At 32.1% G+C, this 19,528-nt stretch overlaps 1 protein-coding gene across 2 annotated transcripts in view; it reads right to left on the bottom strand.

Annotated features, from left to right (window-relative positions):
• Positions 1 to 1,342: 1,342 nt before the first annotated feature.
• Positions 1,343 to 19,528, bottom strand: part of Bche (butyrylcholinesterase) — a 69,674-nt gene continuing 51,488 nt past the window's right edge. The window contains exons 3-4 of one of the 2 annotated variants that reach the window (XM_003469358.5): positions 12,784 to 12,950; positions 1,343 to 1,925 (exon numbers count right to left, since the gene is read on the bottom strand). In XM_003469358.5, coding sequence (XP_003469406.1) covers positions 1,801 to 1,925; positions 12,784 to 12,950 — 292 coding nt within the window. In that variant the 3' untranslated portion in view covers positions 1,343 to 1,800. Of the gene's footprint in view, positions 1,926 to 12,773; positions 12,951 to 19,528 lie in introns of both variants that reach the window. The other variant, XM_005003457.4, reaches the window with a different exon arrangement.

Genomic DNA, 19,528 nt, shown 5'->3' on the forward strand with positions numbered 1-19,528 from the left:
AAAAGCACTTAAATTCCTTCCTGATTAACACCTTCATTTAAAAATAAACTCTTCATAAAGGAAACATTTTTAGTGTATTTGCTATGGATACTGCGCAACAAGCACCTTCATGAATCTTGAATTTATCACATGATTTAGCCATGGACAAAGGTTTCATGTATTAGGATAGTGTGCTGTGACTAGGTCACAACTGAAACTACGTGAAGATATGCATTAAATTTATTTTCATATTGACTAAAGATAACTTGATTAAAACTTTTTATTTTTTATAATATCCAGCAGCCAATTTTTGAAAAAACAATTAGCTGCAATGGTATTTTTAAGGTAAATAATTTGTTTACTCTTAAAAACATTTTTAGTAATAAGCCATCAAACATAATTATTTTTAGTATGAGAACAATTGATAGAATTAATTTTCTGATAGTATTTTCATTTACTGTACGCCTTCGGTTGGAATTTAAGACACAATTACCTGTTATGTTTTTGAGACATGCACTAAAAATTTTTATAAAAATTAAATTATATCTCCCTTGGGTTTTTATAACTATACCATGATTCTGTCTCCCCATACTCCAGCAGCTGGAGAGAAATTTATACTGTATTGTGATTTTAATGTTTACACATTGTCAATATTTTAAATGACTAAACTTTGCTTTTCATTTATAAGCCTGTTGAAGTGAAAATTTCTAAGGAGAAGTTCGATACACTGATTTCTGATTTTTTATACATACGTTTCTCCCTTGGCATCGAGGTCCCTAAGTTAGAATCATACAACTAAACAGCTTTTAAAACGATCATCAGTCAAGGAGTCACTGAGAGTTTATCATACTTCAGAGAAAGTTGTGATAAAGGCCAAGTCAGCTTTGGTAAAGGCTACTCAAAAATGGACATTTTTGCTAATAGTTGCTCCTTTTTTCTAATAGGGAACAATCACTAAAGGGTGAGAAAATTGTCAAGGTTTCCATTCTTCATTACAACTCATGATTTGCAGTATGTTTTTCTGAACAACCTGAGTTTTGTTTTGATGCATGACACAGGCATATGTATTTTCATAGCATTAAAGACCCTTGAACGTATACTTTGTGAGATCGTAAATTAGAATATAATTAATATGTAAGCAACACCCGTACCTTACTTCATGTGACAAATCCTATTTATACACAATGATCTTATGAACTAATTTTCCCACCTGGGATAATCAGTAAATTTAGTTTTGAATTATGTACAGAAATTCCCTGATTGTGTCTATTGATAGCAGCACATTGTTTATAATAAGATATTTTTTAGAGACTGAGTCTCTTAACATTTCCTCTTGCCCGTACATAAAAAATACAAGGGACTATTATTCTTTTGTATGCTTTAATATCACATATTGACAATAATTTGATGAAATAATTAGGAAAATAATATTACAAAGTATAGGAACCAGTGTCTCAAGATTGAGTTCATTTTAAAAAGATACCTTTATATTAATAGTAGTGAAAATAAAGATGTGACTAAAAACAGAATACATGTATTTTAGGGGAAAAAATGAAAATTATTCAGGAAAGAAACAGAAGTAGCACATCATTTTACTATACCCTTAATTAATTGTGAAATTTTGTGCTGTGAAATATAGTTCAACATGTTCCGGCTGTTTGGATTTTGAAATACTAAATGAAAGATGTATGGAATCAATATTACCTTTTGGCATTTTTGTTACAGTTATATAATAGCTTTCTTCAAAGGTGTAGAGAGAAATACTATTTTTATCTTCATCTACAAAAAATGAACATGCTATTTAAAGGGCAAATCTATTAATTAGAGATCCACGCAGCTTTCTTTCTTGCTAATGTAATCATTAAATTGATTTTTCCAGTCTGTCATGTAATTGTTCCAGAGATGGAAGCCTGCTTTCCACTTCTGTTCAACTTCATCAAGATTTCCTGCAAAATACGGAATAAGCGAATTAATGTAAAGTTTAATTCATTTACATTAATTGAAAATAATTTTGTTTACAGATGGCATTTTCTCCAAATATATCACCTAGTAATTTTTATTCTTTATTAATGTATTTAATTCTACCTGAAAGCCTTAATAAATTTTTAAATATTAGATGAAATGCAGATAAGATAGGTATAAACTGTACATGAAATATTACAATACATTAAATGAGAAAATTAGATATTATCCTTATTTTCTTTATTTACCACAAATAGACATAGATATTACTGTCATTAACTGATTCCTTTTTCTTTTTGATTTTAGAGACTTGTTCTCAATGATTTTGCAATCCAGGCTCACCTCAAACTCCTGACTCATTTCAACAAAACAAACAAATTTCATATGTTGCATCTCCTTTGTGTGTGGGGTGTGTGCTTGTGTGCTTGCATATTTAATATATATGTAATTACATATCAGGGCATTATTTTAAGTAAAATGCTTATATACTAATATTTCCTAAACCACAAAAATTCCATATATGCTGCAGTCATTATACCATATGTTAATTACTAACTATGCTTAGTTGCTACTTCCATTGCCTATCATGTGGAAGCAGTTTAATAATGGTTTAATAAAAGAGAAATATGACTCATTTTCTCTATTGTCAAGTAATTTCCAAATATGTTTGCGTTAATGGAAATTAATTTTTATCAAAAAAATATTGTGAGGCAGTGAACTAAAAAAGATGCCTATGTATTTCAAGAATCTTTAGATCTTTTTTTTGGGGGGGGAATATATATATATATATATATATATATATATATATATATATATGTCATGGCTTATGTTTGTGTCCCCCAGGCCTCATGAGTTTGCATTGTTCATTTGTGATGGTTCATTGTCTAGTGCTTGGATTGATGGTGTCAGTGCTCCACCCACATAGGGGTGGAGCCAGGATGTGTGTATATATATATATACAGAAAGGGAAAGAGAGAGGGAGAGAGAGAGGGAGAGAGAGAGGGAGAGAGAGAGAGAGAGAGAGAGAGAGAGAGAGAGAGAGAGAGAGAGAGAGAGTTTTGTTATGTAGCTTAGGCTGCCTTCAACTCACTATGTGGCCCAGGCTGGCCTCAAATTTGTAGTAATCCTCCTGTGTCTGCCTCTCAAGTACTGTGATTAAAGGCATGCAACAACACAATGGCCTGAAATCTTTTGTATTCGAAGTGTATTGTAGAAAAGTTTGTGAGCATTAGAAGCCCTAAAATTACAAATTTAACCACATACTTGTTTCTGATATAAGCAGATATAATGAGATTAGAAGATGATTTCATTTATTTAAATCTACAAGCATTTCACATATTTAAAACTCTATCTTTTAGTTATTTAAGGTACTAAGCTAGTCTTAAAAATTAAATACAAAATTTATGTTTTCAAGTATCTTGAAAATAAGAGCTTGAAAATTTGAAGTATATAATTTCCAGTTAAGAATTTTTAAAACTAAGAGATAACTTTGTAGAAAATTAATTTGACAAAGATAATGTAGTGATCCAATTTAAGATTATATGAATATCAAATTGCATAAAACATTTTATTACCATTAAAATATTACTTATAATTAAGGAACACTTAGGTTGGAAATGTTTATAATGCTTGCACTTTGAGAAAATATTTGATTATTTATATTAAGCTTCCAATTTTCAGGTAAAAATGGTCTTCAAAGGGTCAATTATTATAATTTTTGGTGAATAACACAACTTTCTAATGGGTCAAAAATCATTAAGGAATAAAGATGACAAATATAACAAATGATTATCTTTATGATGTTTTTAAGTGATAATTAAATGTTTCAAATATTATACAAGTTAAGGAGTCTAAAGTTCAAAAATAAAATTTTTGATAGAACAAATTATTGCTAATTTAGCATTCACTATGAATTTTTATATTTATAAAATGTAATTTTTATCTGACTTTCTTTCCTAGTTCATGGAATAGCACCAAATCTATTGATTCTTATACATGCAAATTTATTTTATATGTCAGTCAAATGTTTACACAATTTAATCTGTTGAAAAACTTTTTAGTACACAATTGGTCTATAAACCTGGATACTTTCTTGCGTTTTAAAAGTAGTAAGTACTGATTGATACAATAAAATGTGACACATTTATTTTCTAATAGAGCTCAAAAGAAATTAATAAATGATAAAGTTTGAGAACTCTAAAATGATTTAAAACCAAAGTTAATAGATTTTCTCTATTATTTATTTTCTTTCTTTTCCTATCTTCTTTCTTTTCCGTTTAATACTAAGAATATAAAATCTAGTGTACAGTGTTTCATTTATTATCATCAGCAATATGAATAATAATCCAGATAACTTAAATAAAATAGGGCTATCCATTGAAAACAAAGATTAAATTTGACTGGAAGTAATTTAGGTACAGTGTGAGCAAAGAAAGACCCTTAGACAATGTGTTTGCTCTGTAGTTGATTCATTAAAACTAATTGTATCTTAACACAAAGTCATAATGCTTAAAAATGTGAATTGTCATGGGTTGTATTCTTAATACAAACCCAAATTTTGTCAGCCCCTCTTTTTTAGGTTGGAATCTTGCCTTCATTCTTTTTTTCTTTTTTGCAACAAAATCAAACTCAAGACCTTATGCTTGACAGGCTTCATCCCTGACGCTCTAAGTTGCAGTCTTAAAGTTCTAATTACTAAGGGCATCAGATTAATTTTGTTTTGTTTTGTTCATTGGTGCCGGGTATTGAACTCACGACCCCCAGCTTGCAATGCAGCTGAGCTAATAAATTCAGTCTTCATGGAAGAACAGCCCACGCTAAAATGTTTCTCTTCCTGCTCGGTGGCACAAATATCCTAATGACAGCAGCGCCATTCATTATCTCCTAGGTGTAAATATTTCTTGGTCAAAGGGAAACAAGAAAGGTTTGAATGACTTAGAAGGAAACAAAGAAAAAATGTAGAATATGTAAAAAGCAAGTGGAGGGTTAACACTAAATTTAAAGGTAAAATACTGCTCAACACTCACATGGAAAAAGAGACATTTGAGGCAGGAAGTTAACGATTTGGAGTCCCGCACGCACAGTTTAACCATTGGCGAGACCCTGTTTCAAAATTTAAATCTGGATAAATGGCAGAGAATGTAGCTCACTACAAAGCCTTGGGTTCAATTCCCAGTACAGTGGGAAAAAAAAGAAGTAAAGAAAAAAGAAAAAGACAGTAAAACCAAATAGGTTAACCACTGAAATCCTCTTTTAATTTTTTTAGAAATAATTTGGACTGGGAGAAAGCGTTTTTTAATAATAATATCATTATTTCTTCTGCTTTCTAGTGGCAATACTTTATAGTATGGGTACTGTAACCTAATAGAAAAGCTGTCCTAATACATTATAGTGTGATGAGTTTTAATGAGGAAATGTCAAACAACATGAATGAAAAAGTATCTTATTTTCATTTATAATATTAACAATGGAGCAAATGTGATTTATGTATTGTTTTTAATTTATGACATTTTAACAATTTATGTAAAATATTATAAAAATATTAGAGGTAAATAATAATAAGGTAAATGAGGTATATGTAAAATACTAATAAGGTAAAAGGACAGGGACAATTATTAATGTGAGTATAAATATAAGAAAACATGAGGATTGGTAGTATGAAAAATGGACATGGGAAGAATCAAGGCCAGACACTATTATAAATACAAATAATAACAAAAATAAAAATAAAAACATGAAGTACAAATAAATAAAATGAAAATAAGAGAAGTAGGCATATTCTTGACATAAGTAGGAAGAAAAATTAACTATTTCAGTGGAAGATATTATCTCAGAAGGGGAATTATATTGTCAGTGCCATAGAATTTTTCCAGAAACTCTAAAGCAACTAGACAGAGAAACTTTTGTGCAGTGAAAGCTATTACATTCATGAATCAATAACCGGAACATATCAGACTTTCATTTAAAATTACTAAATGGCTTTGCTTAAGAGAGAATTTAAATTCCTTAGTATAACACACAGGACATTTGGTCTCTGGTCTCTGTTTCTGGCTTCTCTCCACTTTGTCTTCCTGTTAAGATTCAGGGCTGGTTGCTTCTCTTAAAAGCTTTCTGGGACCCTGGATCCCAAACCCCCTCCTGTGTGTGAGTGACCACATTCTGTTTTGTTTTGTTTTGTTTTTTGTTTTTGTAGTTCCTATTGCTAGAGCAATTCCTAGGGGAACAGTAGAAGAAGGTGATCTTTGTAAAAACTGTAAAGAGTTAGAAAATGAAAGAGAAATCATATTTCTACCGGGTATGTTGTTATACATGTGATTAACTAGCCCTAAAACATCTTAAAACATCAGATAACTGTTAATTGCTGAGGAAAGATAATCCAATTAAACCCACCACAAATTTTAATTGTTTAGAAATTAGTTTCCTCTTTCTCTGTTTATAGTTTTGTGGGTAATCAATATTAGGATAATTTATTTTTATTTAATTTAGTAAACATTTGTTTTTGTATTACAAAATGTCTTTAGAAAGTGCTGAATTTTATTTATTTATTTATTTTTTTTGACTGGCTTTGATTTCATCATGTAGCCTAGGCTGGCCTTGAAATCATGGAGATCTTCTTGTGTCAGCCTCCTGAGTGCTGAGATTACAAGTATGCCCCATCATACCCAGAAAAAATATTGATTTCAAACTTGTACTCTGTTCTACACCATGTGCTATGTCTATCCTTGGTATTGACTGACAGCTTTGTTTTGCCGTATTTGACTGTATTCTTCCCCCCACCCCAAAGAAAGTAATAAGCACTAAGGAGTAATAAAATCCAAGATGTGTAAATTTTGTTGTAAAAAAGAGAGGGAAAAAAAAAAAAGAAAAAGAGCTCTAACGGATATAACAGCAAGTGTGTTTGGGGGTGTTAAATAGCTGACTTTATCAATGTTTTTGGAACATTGAACACAGCTGTTTGCAGTCTCCCTGTTTGAATGTCCACCTTGTGTTCTTTGATACTGTGATTTGAGGAACTATTTTCAAGAAGATAGTGTGTAATCTACTAGCAGGTGATTTCTTACTGTTATGTTTTTTTGTTTTGTTTTGTTTTGTTTGTAGTTCTGTATTGCGTGTACCCTTACGCCGCTTTGGTTTGTTTTGTGTTTTTCTCTTTTTCCTCTTAAATAAAAAAAAAAAAAAAAAAAAAAAAAAAAGATAAACTCAATATTGTTTATACCGTTTTACTTTGTTCTGATTATTTTGCTTTATTCAATATTCTGTTTGATTGGTTTATTCTGTTTTGTTTTTGGTTTGATTTTGTTATATCTGATGCAATAGACATCTACTGTGAAGATAATAAGATATAATGTGGTAGCTATTGTTGTTTTCTAGTATCTTGCTTTGAAGTTCTGTACCAGTTTTGCTGCTTTGCTTTGATTGGCTTTGTTCTATTTTTAGCATTAATAGTTACACAAGTTTTAGAAAGATGACCTTTGACTCATATTCATGTATTTCATTTAGTTTCTTACCCATAGCTGCCTCTAAAATGATGTTACTGAACAATGCTTATTTTAATTTGTTGAGATACATTTATGAAAAAAATTCAGATGCTACCAATTTCCTTCCAGGTTGCATGTTAGGGTTAATAAATTTGAAAATGTTGACTGAATCGGTTGCTAAGTTTATAGGCCAAAATATTTTTCATTGAGACATTCTTTTTTATATTTACTAAAACAGCTATAAGCTTAGAGATAATTCTGCTACATGAATGGCATTCTGTATTCTACTTTATATTGAAACATAAAAATTATAGCTTTAGTGTTTTAATTGGTAGCATTTTTGCTTTCATGTAACTTTCTTCCAAAATATTTCTATGAAATATGAATTAATGAACTAAGGTGATTCTGCTTTTTCTTTTATATCACTGCCAAATTTAATTGTTGTAAAAAACCCCCCAAAATCTCAATTTAGTTCTATTTTGATATAAAATATTAATTGAAGGAATTTTATTTTAAAAAGATGGCCACTTTCAAAAGTTTTACCCAAAAGACTTGTCTGTAGCTTATAGATTTTCGGAAATACATTACATACATGGGCTCTAAAAAAACAAAACAAAAAACAAAAAACAAAAAAAAACCCAAAAAACAAAAGTAGTGCTCCTTCCCACAAGTCACTGTTCCCCCTAAAAACAAAACAAAACAAAACAAAAACCTTCTTTCTATGTTGGCTTTAACAATGTCCTAATACAGTTACTTTTGGAGTTTGCATTTCAACATATGAATTGTATGAGTGCCATGGGGAAGAAAAGAGTGAGTTGAACTGGCCTGTCATTGCTAATGGAGATAAAGTTAGGAATGACTGAAATAAAATAATATTTCATTGTGCTGACCATGAGAGTTTAAGAACACTATCATTCATATTTTTGAGTACTTGTGGGCTCTCTGTTCTGTCTCCCATCAACATTCCTGTTTTCTTATCATTGACCAGTGTTATGGTTAGGAGCTGAAACTTTTCCCAGAAGTCTCATGTATGCAGAGGTGAAGCTTCCTGAAGGTGATTAGGTTACCTGACCTGAACTCAGTATTGGTGAACTTAGAGTTGAATGTGCTATTAGGAGGTGGAGAAGGTGGACCACTGAAAGTGTAACCTTTGACTTTGTCTTTTGCTCTCTGCTTTCTGGCTGTCGGGGAATAAAAACTTTCCTCTGTCAGGCTTTTCTGCAATGCCATTTCTTCCTTGGAGTCAGTAAAACGCTGACTGAACTTTCTGAAAACAGAAGCCAAAAGTAACAAGAGAGTGACTAAAAAAACTAGTTATGAGTTTGATCAGGGAAAGAATACTTCTTTATGTAGCAGATTAGGACCTTATTAGTTTTCCTGTTATAATTTGAGGACAGGGTGAGATGTTAGAGGACATTGCTTTAAACTTGGGTGAGGCATTATGAAGACTTCATGGATCACTAAACTAAGTTGACTTAATAATCAAGTTACACAAGCTTTCTACTTGTTTTTCTTTTAATGGTGAATGGAGAATTCTGAGACATTAAAATAACAAAACTAATTTTTTTTATTTTTCCTAATCATCGTTCTATCTTCTCAGTTTTTATGTTCACTCTCAGTAAATTGTGAAATAATAGTAAATTATTCTACAAAGTGACCAATTCAAAGAGTAACCATGTTTTTAAGTTTATATTGGGTTATACCTTTTTTTTTAGTTTTGGCAAGCAATCCTACTCTGCTGTTTATTTAAAGATTAATGGAGGAATCACTGTACCTAGTATTTTTCTTTAATGGGATGATACGAAGACCAAATAATTTCATTGTTGGTAAGTGACACTGTTCAGTTATTTATTTAAAGGTCAGTGGAGAAACCACTGTACCTAATGTTCTTCTTTTCTGGAACGATATGAAGATCAAATAATTTCTTTAAATGAATGTACTCTCTCAATGTATTTTTTATTTATTTATTTTTTTGTTGTTGTTGTTGTTGGCTTTAAAATAATGTCTCACTATGTAGCTCAGGCTGGCCTGCGATAGACTATAGCCCAGGCTGGCCTCAAACTCCCAGCAATTCTCCTGCTTCAGCCTCTCAAGTTCTGAGATTACAGACTTGTGCCACAACACTCAGTTCTCTTTCAGTTTTAATGAAAAAAGGTTAAGAACACTGATGACAATTAGTAGATCAATTATCTACTTGCCTTTCTTTTGTCAAAGAAGTATGAGAGCTATGCTGAGACATTATGAGTTAAAATCTCAACATAGAGTTCAAAGAATTACCATATATTTTATGTCTTGCAGGTACCTGCAGTGGTAGCATGGCATCCTGAAGAATCGTGCAGAAGTGCAGTCCTGGAAGTGATGCGTTTAAATCAGTCTTAAGAAATATTTTATTTGAAAATGTTGACTGTTCCACGGAAAAATATGGTTAAGTAATATTTATAAACCTTATTGTGGTTCTATCTCAAGTCAAGCAAACTGCTTTTAGAAAATCAGTCAGTAGTCATTTGCTGAAACTTTTCTTCATTTGTGGAGCTGTGCTAAAAATCTCATAAATTTTATCCAAAGTCATCTGACTACCACTAATTTTTTGAAACTTTAAAAATTAAAAAGTTTGTTATTTAAAAATATAAGATACAACAGAATATATTCTTAATCTATTTAACCACCCAATCTTACAGAAAACCAGGTAAATTCATATTATTTTTGTTTTTTAAAATATTTTAACCATATTTTGTTATTGAATCCTCACTTATAATAATCTCACTTTGCATTTTCTTTAAAATATATAAAATATATTTACTATGAAAACTTTTGGGGGAGGGGGTTATTAGAAAGTAAAATTATGCTGAAATATAAAAATAATGCTTTCAAGCCACATTGGAACTAATCTCAGCATAGTCCCAGTGAAGAACCAGTTGTGATTTTTCTATTATACAGCTCACTAAGATTCAGTTAGAAAATTGCAAACCATTAACTGAAATGGTAGCAGTTAGCTTAAAACTTTGGAGTTTTCTGATCAACCTGTTTGTGGCAGGTAAGTTTTGATGGTAGAGATTTTTAAACCCACATTCAGTAATTTCTGGTATTCTAATTTAATTTTAGTGAAAACCGCGATAGATCACTTGGGTTAGAATCAGAAGGATAGTTCAGTTTATAATGAGTAGGTTATTAAAGATAATCACTTTCTTTACTTATTTCCCTTCAATTTAGGACCCTCCTGTTTAAAAATATTTTAAATACAGATACAGAATCCGTAGTCTGCAATGATCCGTGGCGTCTTTCTGGGTGTCTTGGCAGATCAAATGAGTCACCTCATTGTTATCCACACTCGGAAAACACAAGGACTGCGCTGTTGCTCTGCCAAGGGAAGCAGAAACCCACTTCTGGATACACATTACGTCACAGAACTCTTGGCGATACACAGAGCACTGATACACCAGACGCGGCACCCAGACAGACGGAGTACACAGTTATAATTTTGGTTGAGTAATTTCTGATAGTCAAAGGGCTTATTACAGAATTTAATACAGCTCCAAGGCACACTTATTTGTCTGAAATTCAAACCAAAAATTCTTAAACAAGAAAACTCAGAAATCTACACTACGTGTTTTCAACTATTATGTAGTGTGAAAATCACAGAATGTTATGATAGCCAAAATGCCAGAACTGATCAGCAAAAACCCTGAGTCAATTAAATTTAGTTGAACAACAAAAGTTGATAATCTAAACCAATTTCTACTATCTCTTTATATAATTTTAAACAATCACAGCCTGAATATCATCTAACTGAATTGTATGTATGATATGTATTTCATAAATATGTGCATGTTCTTAGCTAAATGTTTCCAAACTAGATAGTACTTAGAAATATTTATATTGTGTTGTACTTAGAAATATATTATATTGTATATGTAGATTGTGGAGCTCTTCTTCCCCTATAGACCAAGAATTTGCTACTTATCAGTAAATTTGCTTTTAATTATTTTTGAATACTTATTTTAAAGTTCTAATTGTTTGTTGTAGTTAGGGGTTGTGCAGAGAACAATTAGAATCAGTACATGGAGTATGTAATCTTGTTTCATGATGGTCACCCAAAGTTAACACAAGAAACTGCAGGAAATCTATCCACAACAAAGACATAGAATATTTAGTCAAGGGCCTAAATCCCACAGCAATGTTTCACATAAGTCCAGATGAAAACCCAGAGCTCATGACAGTGCCTCCTATGAGTTCAACTGGAGGTCCAGAGCCCACAAGAAGGGCTCATGCCAGTCTCTTTTACGGATCCGTGCCAAGAAGGCCCAAAGGTCAGTGGTGGAAGCCAAAAAGTCCATGCCAGCTGGGTGAAGGAGCTGTGTTGATGGGATGAGATTTCTAGGCTGGAGCTGAGAAGTCACACTCAAAACAAAGACCAGGGCTGTCCTGAAAGCACCATAGCCATCCTCAGCAACACGGAGGCCCCAAGCTCCTCCAATGATAAGCACAGCCAAGTTTATGGCAGGAAGCCAGCATGAGGAGTTCATCCTGGAGACCAAGAATCATATGTCTTCCCCTCTGGAGCCAGGAAGCAATGCTCAATGTGAGGACCAGAGCTTCTCCAGGAGAACCAAAGGGCTCAAACAACAACTTGTAGGAGAGCCCACAATACCTCAATGCCTCAACACAATAACTTCTCCTTCTCCACCGGTCTATTTATGCTGGCAACTTTCCTCAGGTGGGACATCTACGCTCAGCACCAGGCTGATGTAATCTAGCTGGTGTTAAATTGACCACCAGTGTTTAATCCACAACAGTGTTATTTTATGTGTTTATTCATTTATCTATTATTTATCTCCATGAAGATTGGCTGAAAAGTAAGTTGGGTCCCACATAGATTTCTTGTTCCTCCAGGAGGAAATATTCACATTTTAGATACACTTGCTAAATTTACAAATTCTATGGTGAGTACTAACAATGTATCTAAACTCGAAGGAAGAAAGTTGTGAAAATAATGTAATAGAGGTAATAGAAATTAAGGAGATGGTTCTTCCTCAAATGGGGAAGGGATCAAAAAATGAAGAAAGGAAAAAAGAAGAGGAGGAAAAGAAGTCAAAAGGAATTTTAAAATGCTGTGAATTCCATAAATGCATGTAAACATTATTACTAAACAATGAAGGAACACATCGTATTAGTATTGCAAACATGTATAATAAAAGTAAGGTGAAATATAAATTAATGTACTCTTTAGAAAATAGTAATTGTAATATCACAGATATGTACATTAACAACATCAATTGAATAATATCTTGGAAGTCTATCATTCCTTTTATATAGTCCATAAATTATTGATTAAAATGTTAAAACACACATACTCACACGCACACACCTGCCATCTCCAAGACTTTGGGAAAAAATAGTGTCCAGAATCGGCACTGTTGAGCCCGTAGTTTAGTGTAAATTCTTGGTGATTCTGTGTTCAAGGTAAGATATTTTTGTTCAATGCTTTTGAAGACCGGCCATCCGGAGCTATTGCTCTGGGTACCATTTGGGTGCCTAAATGATTAAATAGAGAGATTACTGGTGGATTTGAAATCATTGTTATATACAAAGAATGTTGTTCTCTAAAATTATTGGCAAAAATTTTAAGCATTTCAAAAAATTGGATTTATTTGTATGATGTGAGACTAATGAACTAGGTTGACAATTTTAATACTTTGAAGAAGTCAGTAAAACAAAGAAATTAAAATCTAAAGACAAAAATTATTGCTTGCATTTTTGTGTAACATATCATGAGACAAAAATGATTAAATTCAGTCAAAATATTTCATGACTCACAACAAAGCTTACTGAAAAGGGTAATGTTAATTTGTTGCTAACTCTTCCTTTTGATAGACAAACATTTTAATGATAACTGTTTACTCTATCAAATCATAGTGGCCAACACCAATCTCATCCCATTCCTTCTTAACAACATTACCTCAGACTGGGACTGACTGTTCATTTCTTCATGTGATGAACTCATTACTGCCATATCACCCTGATTAGACCATTTTACATTTTCTTAGGTATCACTAGTTAAAAATTCCATAATAATTTCACCTTGATTCAAATTAAATTAAATGAGATAATGTAACCCTCCATTATGAACTTATTTTAAAGTATTTTCTTCATTAACCACCCGGTAAGAATCAGGGAATATTCTGTGAAATTACACTTCTATTTCACTTCATTTATTTCAGTAATTAATTTATTTATTTCAGTTATTATTTCTGCTTCAAATGTATTTCACAGTCTCGTATGTCCAAATCTGTTCAAAAATTTTATATACTCATTTCACTGATATTTCCCATATCCATAATTGTGATATCCAGCAAAAAATATTGATTTTATTTTTAGATATTCACATTTTTATGATCATTGTGCCTGTGAGCTCTCAATTAATATTAGTAAATTCACACAAATGGAATTCTAAGTAGTTAATCATTGGCAAATTTATAGATTACTCATTAATATAGCTTTATGTTATTACTATGTTCATATATCTTAGATTAGCTTGATACTAATGTAGGCTATATATGGAAGATGCTATTTTTCTCAGTTAATTTATAAGCAAGAACATCTATGGAAACAAAGAACCAAAATGCAAGGTGTTGTAAACCTGGTCTAAACAAGAGGACACACATTTTCAAGAGAAGCAGCAATCACTGCATGCTTTGAAATGAAATGACATGGAGGAATAGGAATGTAGTGGATGTTAGGAGAGGAAAAATAAGGAACTGTTACAGAAAGGCAAAGGAAGCAGGCTTGGTAAAGGGGGTGGAGTTAACACAGAATAAAGAAGGAAGATGAAACACAGTGAATCACGCCTGTAATCCTGGTTCTGGAAAGGCCGGGGCAGGACTGTGTGGAGTTCCAAAGACCAAACAGACAGGGAGGTGAGTTCAAGGCCATGCAAAGTACATACTGAGACTCAGCTCCAGAAACAAGAAAGAAGCAAGCAAACAAACAATTGAAAATAATTCACTTTTGTTTCTTTGATTAAATTATGAAAAACCTAGTATTTTAGATTTTAAGCCAGAAAGAAGTATTACTAAAGTGAAAAGCTTAGGATGAATGTGATTGTATTAAAATCTGTTGAAACAGAAAAATGGTTTGAAAGTTTAACTTAGATGAACTTACTATTCATGAGGGATATGCGTGGGTGTGTGCAACACTTTATAAATATTAAGCTTAAGTAATATTTGTAATAAATAAAAAAAATGATAGTGTGCTTTCAGGTAGTTCTATGATAGACAAATAAAAATAAGTAATCCATTCCTTTTCTTAGTTTCATTCTACCTTAGAAATTCCAGTTGATGTTTTCTAAAAGTTTAGCATGCAAAATTCATCATTTATCTAGCACCTGTAGCTTACTAATAGAAATGTATCATTAATAATGGAACTTTGAGAGATACTTTGGAAGAGATGAGTTGCTGGAAAAAGCCTCTCAACACAGATGACTTTGGAAACAAAAGCAGTAATTTATCTAGCATCGATACGTGTAGGCAGTTTTACCATCAAGAACTTACACTGAATAAGCACCATAAATTTATATTTTCTCCTATAAACAGGCATATTCAACCATGAATTCAGAATTTGAGAACTTTAGGGATAAAGAGCTTCCTGATGAGCTAGTTGATTTTATGTAGGAAATGGATGATTTAACAGGGATTATTAATAACCAGGGATATTCAAGCTAAAATAACATCAGGGTAGGCCTGAAAGTTCCTGCTTTAGGGTGTTATTGGACAGAGGTCAAGAAGAAAATGTTTCCCGATCACAGATGGCACACTTGTCAGGAGAATTATGTAGGCTTTTTCCTTTCTTTTAAAACTGTGGAAAGTAACAAGTACAGCTGCTGGAGGCTGGATATTAAACCAGGAGAACTACTGGTCTGATTCGGTACAGCAATTCTTATGTCCCCAAATTACCCACTTTTCTTTTAATTCCACTCTAATTAACTTATGGCACCATTTTAACTGTGCATTCATTTCTGGCTTCTGCAAATGATGTCTTAAGCAGGGCTGACTCGTACTTGAGTTTAAGAGCAAAGTGCTGATGGCACTGCCAGTGCTCATTTAGCAGACTCCGTCCTATGTAATAACTCATGACATTCCACCTTGTAATTCAAAGATAAGAAAAATCCCTTGCTCTGAATGCAGACATAGTTTCCAAAAAATGACTGAAGTAGCTATTAAAGTGATGGAATGCTTTACAGTATAATTTAAATATCCTAAAAATTTAAAACTTAACAAGACATACAATCCTCTTCCTGTCCAGATGAATTAAAAAGCTGTAAAATGCAGCATGTTTCCAGGACACACAGTTCTGACTGATCTCAAAATTAGAAGATAAATTTAAACATCTTGACTTTTCTATTTCTCAAAAGCATTGCTCTTGTAACACAATAAAGCATCATAATGACTGTATGTTTTCAAGAAAAACATAAATATGTTATATACTATGTACTCAAAATCATATTTTATTATTACACAAGGTTCTTTACTTTGCAATATATTAGAACGGTTAAAGATCATTTATTACAATTGGCCTCTTGTATGGTTTAAAAACTTGTAACACAAAGTCTATTTAACCAAAAATGGCATAAAATACCTTCCTAATATTGCAGTTCCAGAAAATTACCTATCTGTCACTGATGTTTGAACACATATTTAACAACTCATTTGGTGATTAAGGAAAAAGACATGAATTTACTTAGGATGTCCTTACATAAAGACATATGTATTTAACTTCATGCATGATTTTTCTTCAGTTTATATATTCCTAATCTGTCTATACAGTCCTAGCATAAGAATTAGTATTTTTCCTAAGAATTTAGAAGCATAATTTATAACTTATTTATTTCTAATTAAGTTTCATAAATTTCAAATTGCTTTAAATTTTTTATGAAACAGTAGTTAGCAATTGTACAAAATTGAAAACTCAGTGGAAATACATTTCTGTCAGAAAAGTGCTGACAAAAATGAGTTTATATTGAACAATAGCTTGAATACACAAAAATAGATGGATTCATGTGTTATTAAACACATGACAGAATTCTGTATTAAAAATGGATAACCTGTAAAAGAATTGAATCGGTAATTTCAAAATCAATATATGAATGAGATTACATGAAACTTTAAGATCTTGACTGATTTCTTTTAACATAATACTTTCCAATTCTCTCCATTTTGTCCCAAAAGACAGAATTTCATTGTTAATGTATTTTTGTTGCATTATCTTAATCCATTTATCTGTTCATGGACAATTAGGTTGTTTCTAATTCTTAACTGTTCACAATAGTGCTGCAATAAACTTGGAAATTCAGATTTCACTTCAGTGTATAGATTTTATTTCTCTTATATATTTAGTAATGAGATTTCAAGATTACTGTGCATTTCTACTTTTAATTTTCAAGGAAGCTCTACATCATTTTCCATAATGCCTGTACTAACTACCTTTCTCTCCAATGGTGTACAAGCTCCCTTTTCTCCATATTTTCACCATGATGTGCTATTCTTTGTCGCTTTGACAGTAGCTATTCTAACAGAAGTAAAATGATATCATTGTGGTTTTGATTTGCATTTCCCTAATGGATAATGATCTTGAGAATTTCTAATAAATCTGTAGGGCATTTAGATTTCTTTTGAAAGGCATCTAGTCATATATTTTCCATTTTAACTTGAATTATTATGCTATTGAAGTTTTTCAGTGTCTTGTGTATTCTAGGTTTCAATACTTTGTCAGATGAGCAGTTTAATAGATTTTCCCATTCTGTAAATTGCCTCTTCACTTGTGTTGTTTCCTCTACATGTAGAAAGAAGGATCTTAGTTTGATATAATCCCATTTACCTAGTTTCAATTATTTCCTGTGCTTTTAAGTTTTTAACCACAATGTTACTTTTTTGTTACCTTGGAGTGTTTCCCCTGTTTTGATTAAGTAGTTTGTAGTTTGAAATCTTATATATAAATCTTTAATCTATATCTATTTCAATTTTTTATATAAGCTGGAGAAAAGGAAAAACATTTAAATATTTTGCATACAAATACTTAGTTTTCCCAGTGCCATTTATTGAAGAGGCAGTCCTTTTTCCATGTATTTTGTGTGTGTTTGTGTGTGTGTGTGTACCTTTATGGAGAATTAGTAGGCTGTGAAATACTGGGGTTATTCCTTGAGTGAATATTCAAAGCAAAGTATATCTGACTATTAAAGTGATATTTGCACTATAGATATGTTGTTTGTTACTATATGGTTCATGATAGTTAAGACATGCCTTACCCTGGATGCCCATAAACATAAAAATGGATAAAAAATGTGGTGTGTTTAGACAAATATTATTCAGCTATGAAAAGAATGATATCCTAACCAATTTCAGCACTGGGGATGTTATGTTATGTGAAATAAACCATACAGAGAAATACAAAAGTATATATTACATTATATGGATGCTAAAAAATTTAATGCGAATGTAGAATAGTGCATATAGGGTATGGGAAGAGGTCTAGGAAATGAAAATGGAGAAAAGCTGGATAACCAGTACCATAACATAATATTACAATATCACAATATCATAGGAGTAATAAGTTCTCATGTATTATAGAACGATGGATAATTTTAGCTTATTATATATATATATATATATATATATATATATCCACATTTTTATTTTGCAAATAACTAAGAGGATTCCTCAGAATTCCAAACAAAAGTTTTAATGAAAATTTCTCTAATTTTATCAGTACATGTGTTATTACAAATTAGAGATCATCCTTGGCTAGGTGATGATCTGTGTTGCCTGAGTCAACTTCTGGATCCTGAGAAATCCGTGAGGAGTTCCACAGAATTAAACTTCGAGCCAGAAAGTAGTAGCTTCCCAAAAGAAAGCATGTTTATGGAGACACACCCTTGGCATACTGTAAGCAAGGCTGTCTTTCATAAATAAGGACATCATGTTCCCTTGAGATTTGTAGGTGGATGGAGCCAGAGCTGGCACCTCCCAGGACCAGAAGAATACCTGTAAAAAGGGAGGGCCTGCAGCCAGAGATGATAAATGAGCGTGCTGAGGGTGAGTTTCTCTTGTGTTTTGCCTGGAATTTAGAGGAATGGCTGAGGATGCTACATAATAGGGTTTCTTTCCAAACAATGGTGAATTTCCATCCCATATTAGGAAGGAGAGCTTTTGAACTACATGGTCGTAGGGGAAACAAGCATGGCAGCCAAAATCCATTAGAGCAAAGGCAAAACCACAATATAAATGCATGTACACGAGATTTAATTGGGGCAGGCAGATCATCGTATGTCACCATGAAATTGTTTCTCCTAAGGATGCCCCATAGAGATTGAAAGTCCTAAGAGCAGGTAGGGAAGGAATTGGTGGGGATGTTGGGGATGTTCAAGGTGCCCATCTTTGAAATTCTAAACTCCACAAACAGGAAATCTGAGCCATTTTCTTTTTTCTAGGGTTTACTCTGGACCTGCTGCCAGTCTTCTAGTCCACCTTTGGTTTCTGACTGTTTACTTAACACATATTACATACATGTATTGAAATACACTGTATCTGTTAAATATACATTATTAATATGTTTTTAAATAATATTAAAAGATATGGAAATGTTAATTTCCCTAATTTGGTTATTACATATCTTTTGCCTGTATTGAGTTATCACATTGTGTCCTATAGTATGCATAATTACAATAATAAACTGAAAAAGTTTGTGTTATGCCCACTTGTACATTAATTTATATGTAACATTTTAGATTATAATGGAGATGAATTTATGTGCGTGGGAATTTAAAAGCTAGTGTTTATTTTACTGATGAACATTCTCTGCACTGCAGAAGGGTTCGTAAGCTCTTTAATGGGTTGTTCTCAGGTTACACATTTGAACACATATATTTTATAATATATATTGTATTAGTTTATAGTGTACACTGTAACTAACTCTTTCCATTGTGTCTCCACTGCTTGTTTTGTCTTATCATCTCTTCAAAGAGCTTTCCTCAGATCACCAGATATAGATACCTATGTAAAATAACAACCTTTGCTATGTTCCCACCACCTTGTTTTGAAAGCTTATATTGTTACTGTTTT

This window comes from Cavia porcellus, unplaced genomic scaffold, assembly GCF_034190915.1.
Source record: "Cavia porcellus strain 051 isolate PalLab524CR breed Dunkin Hartley unplaced genomic scaffold, mCavPor4.1 scaffold_5, whole genome shotgun sequence".
NCBI classification, from domain to species: domain Eukaryota; kingdom Metazoa; phylum Chordata; class Mammalia; order Rodentia; family Caviidae; genus Cavia; species Cavia porcellus.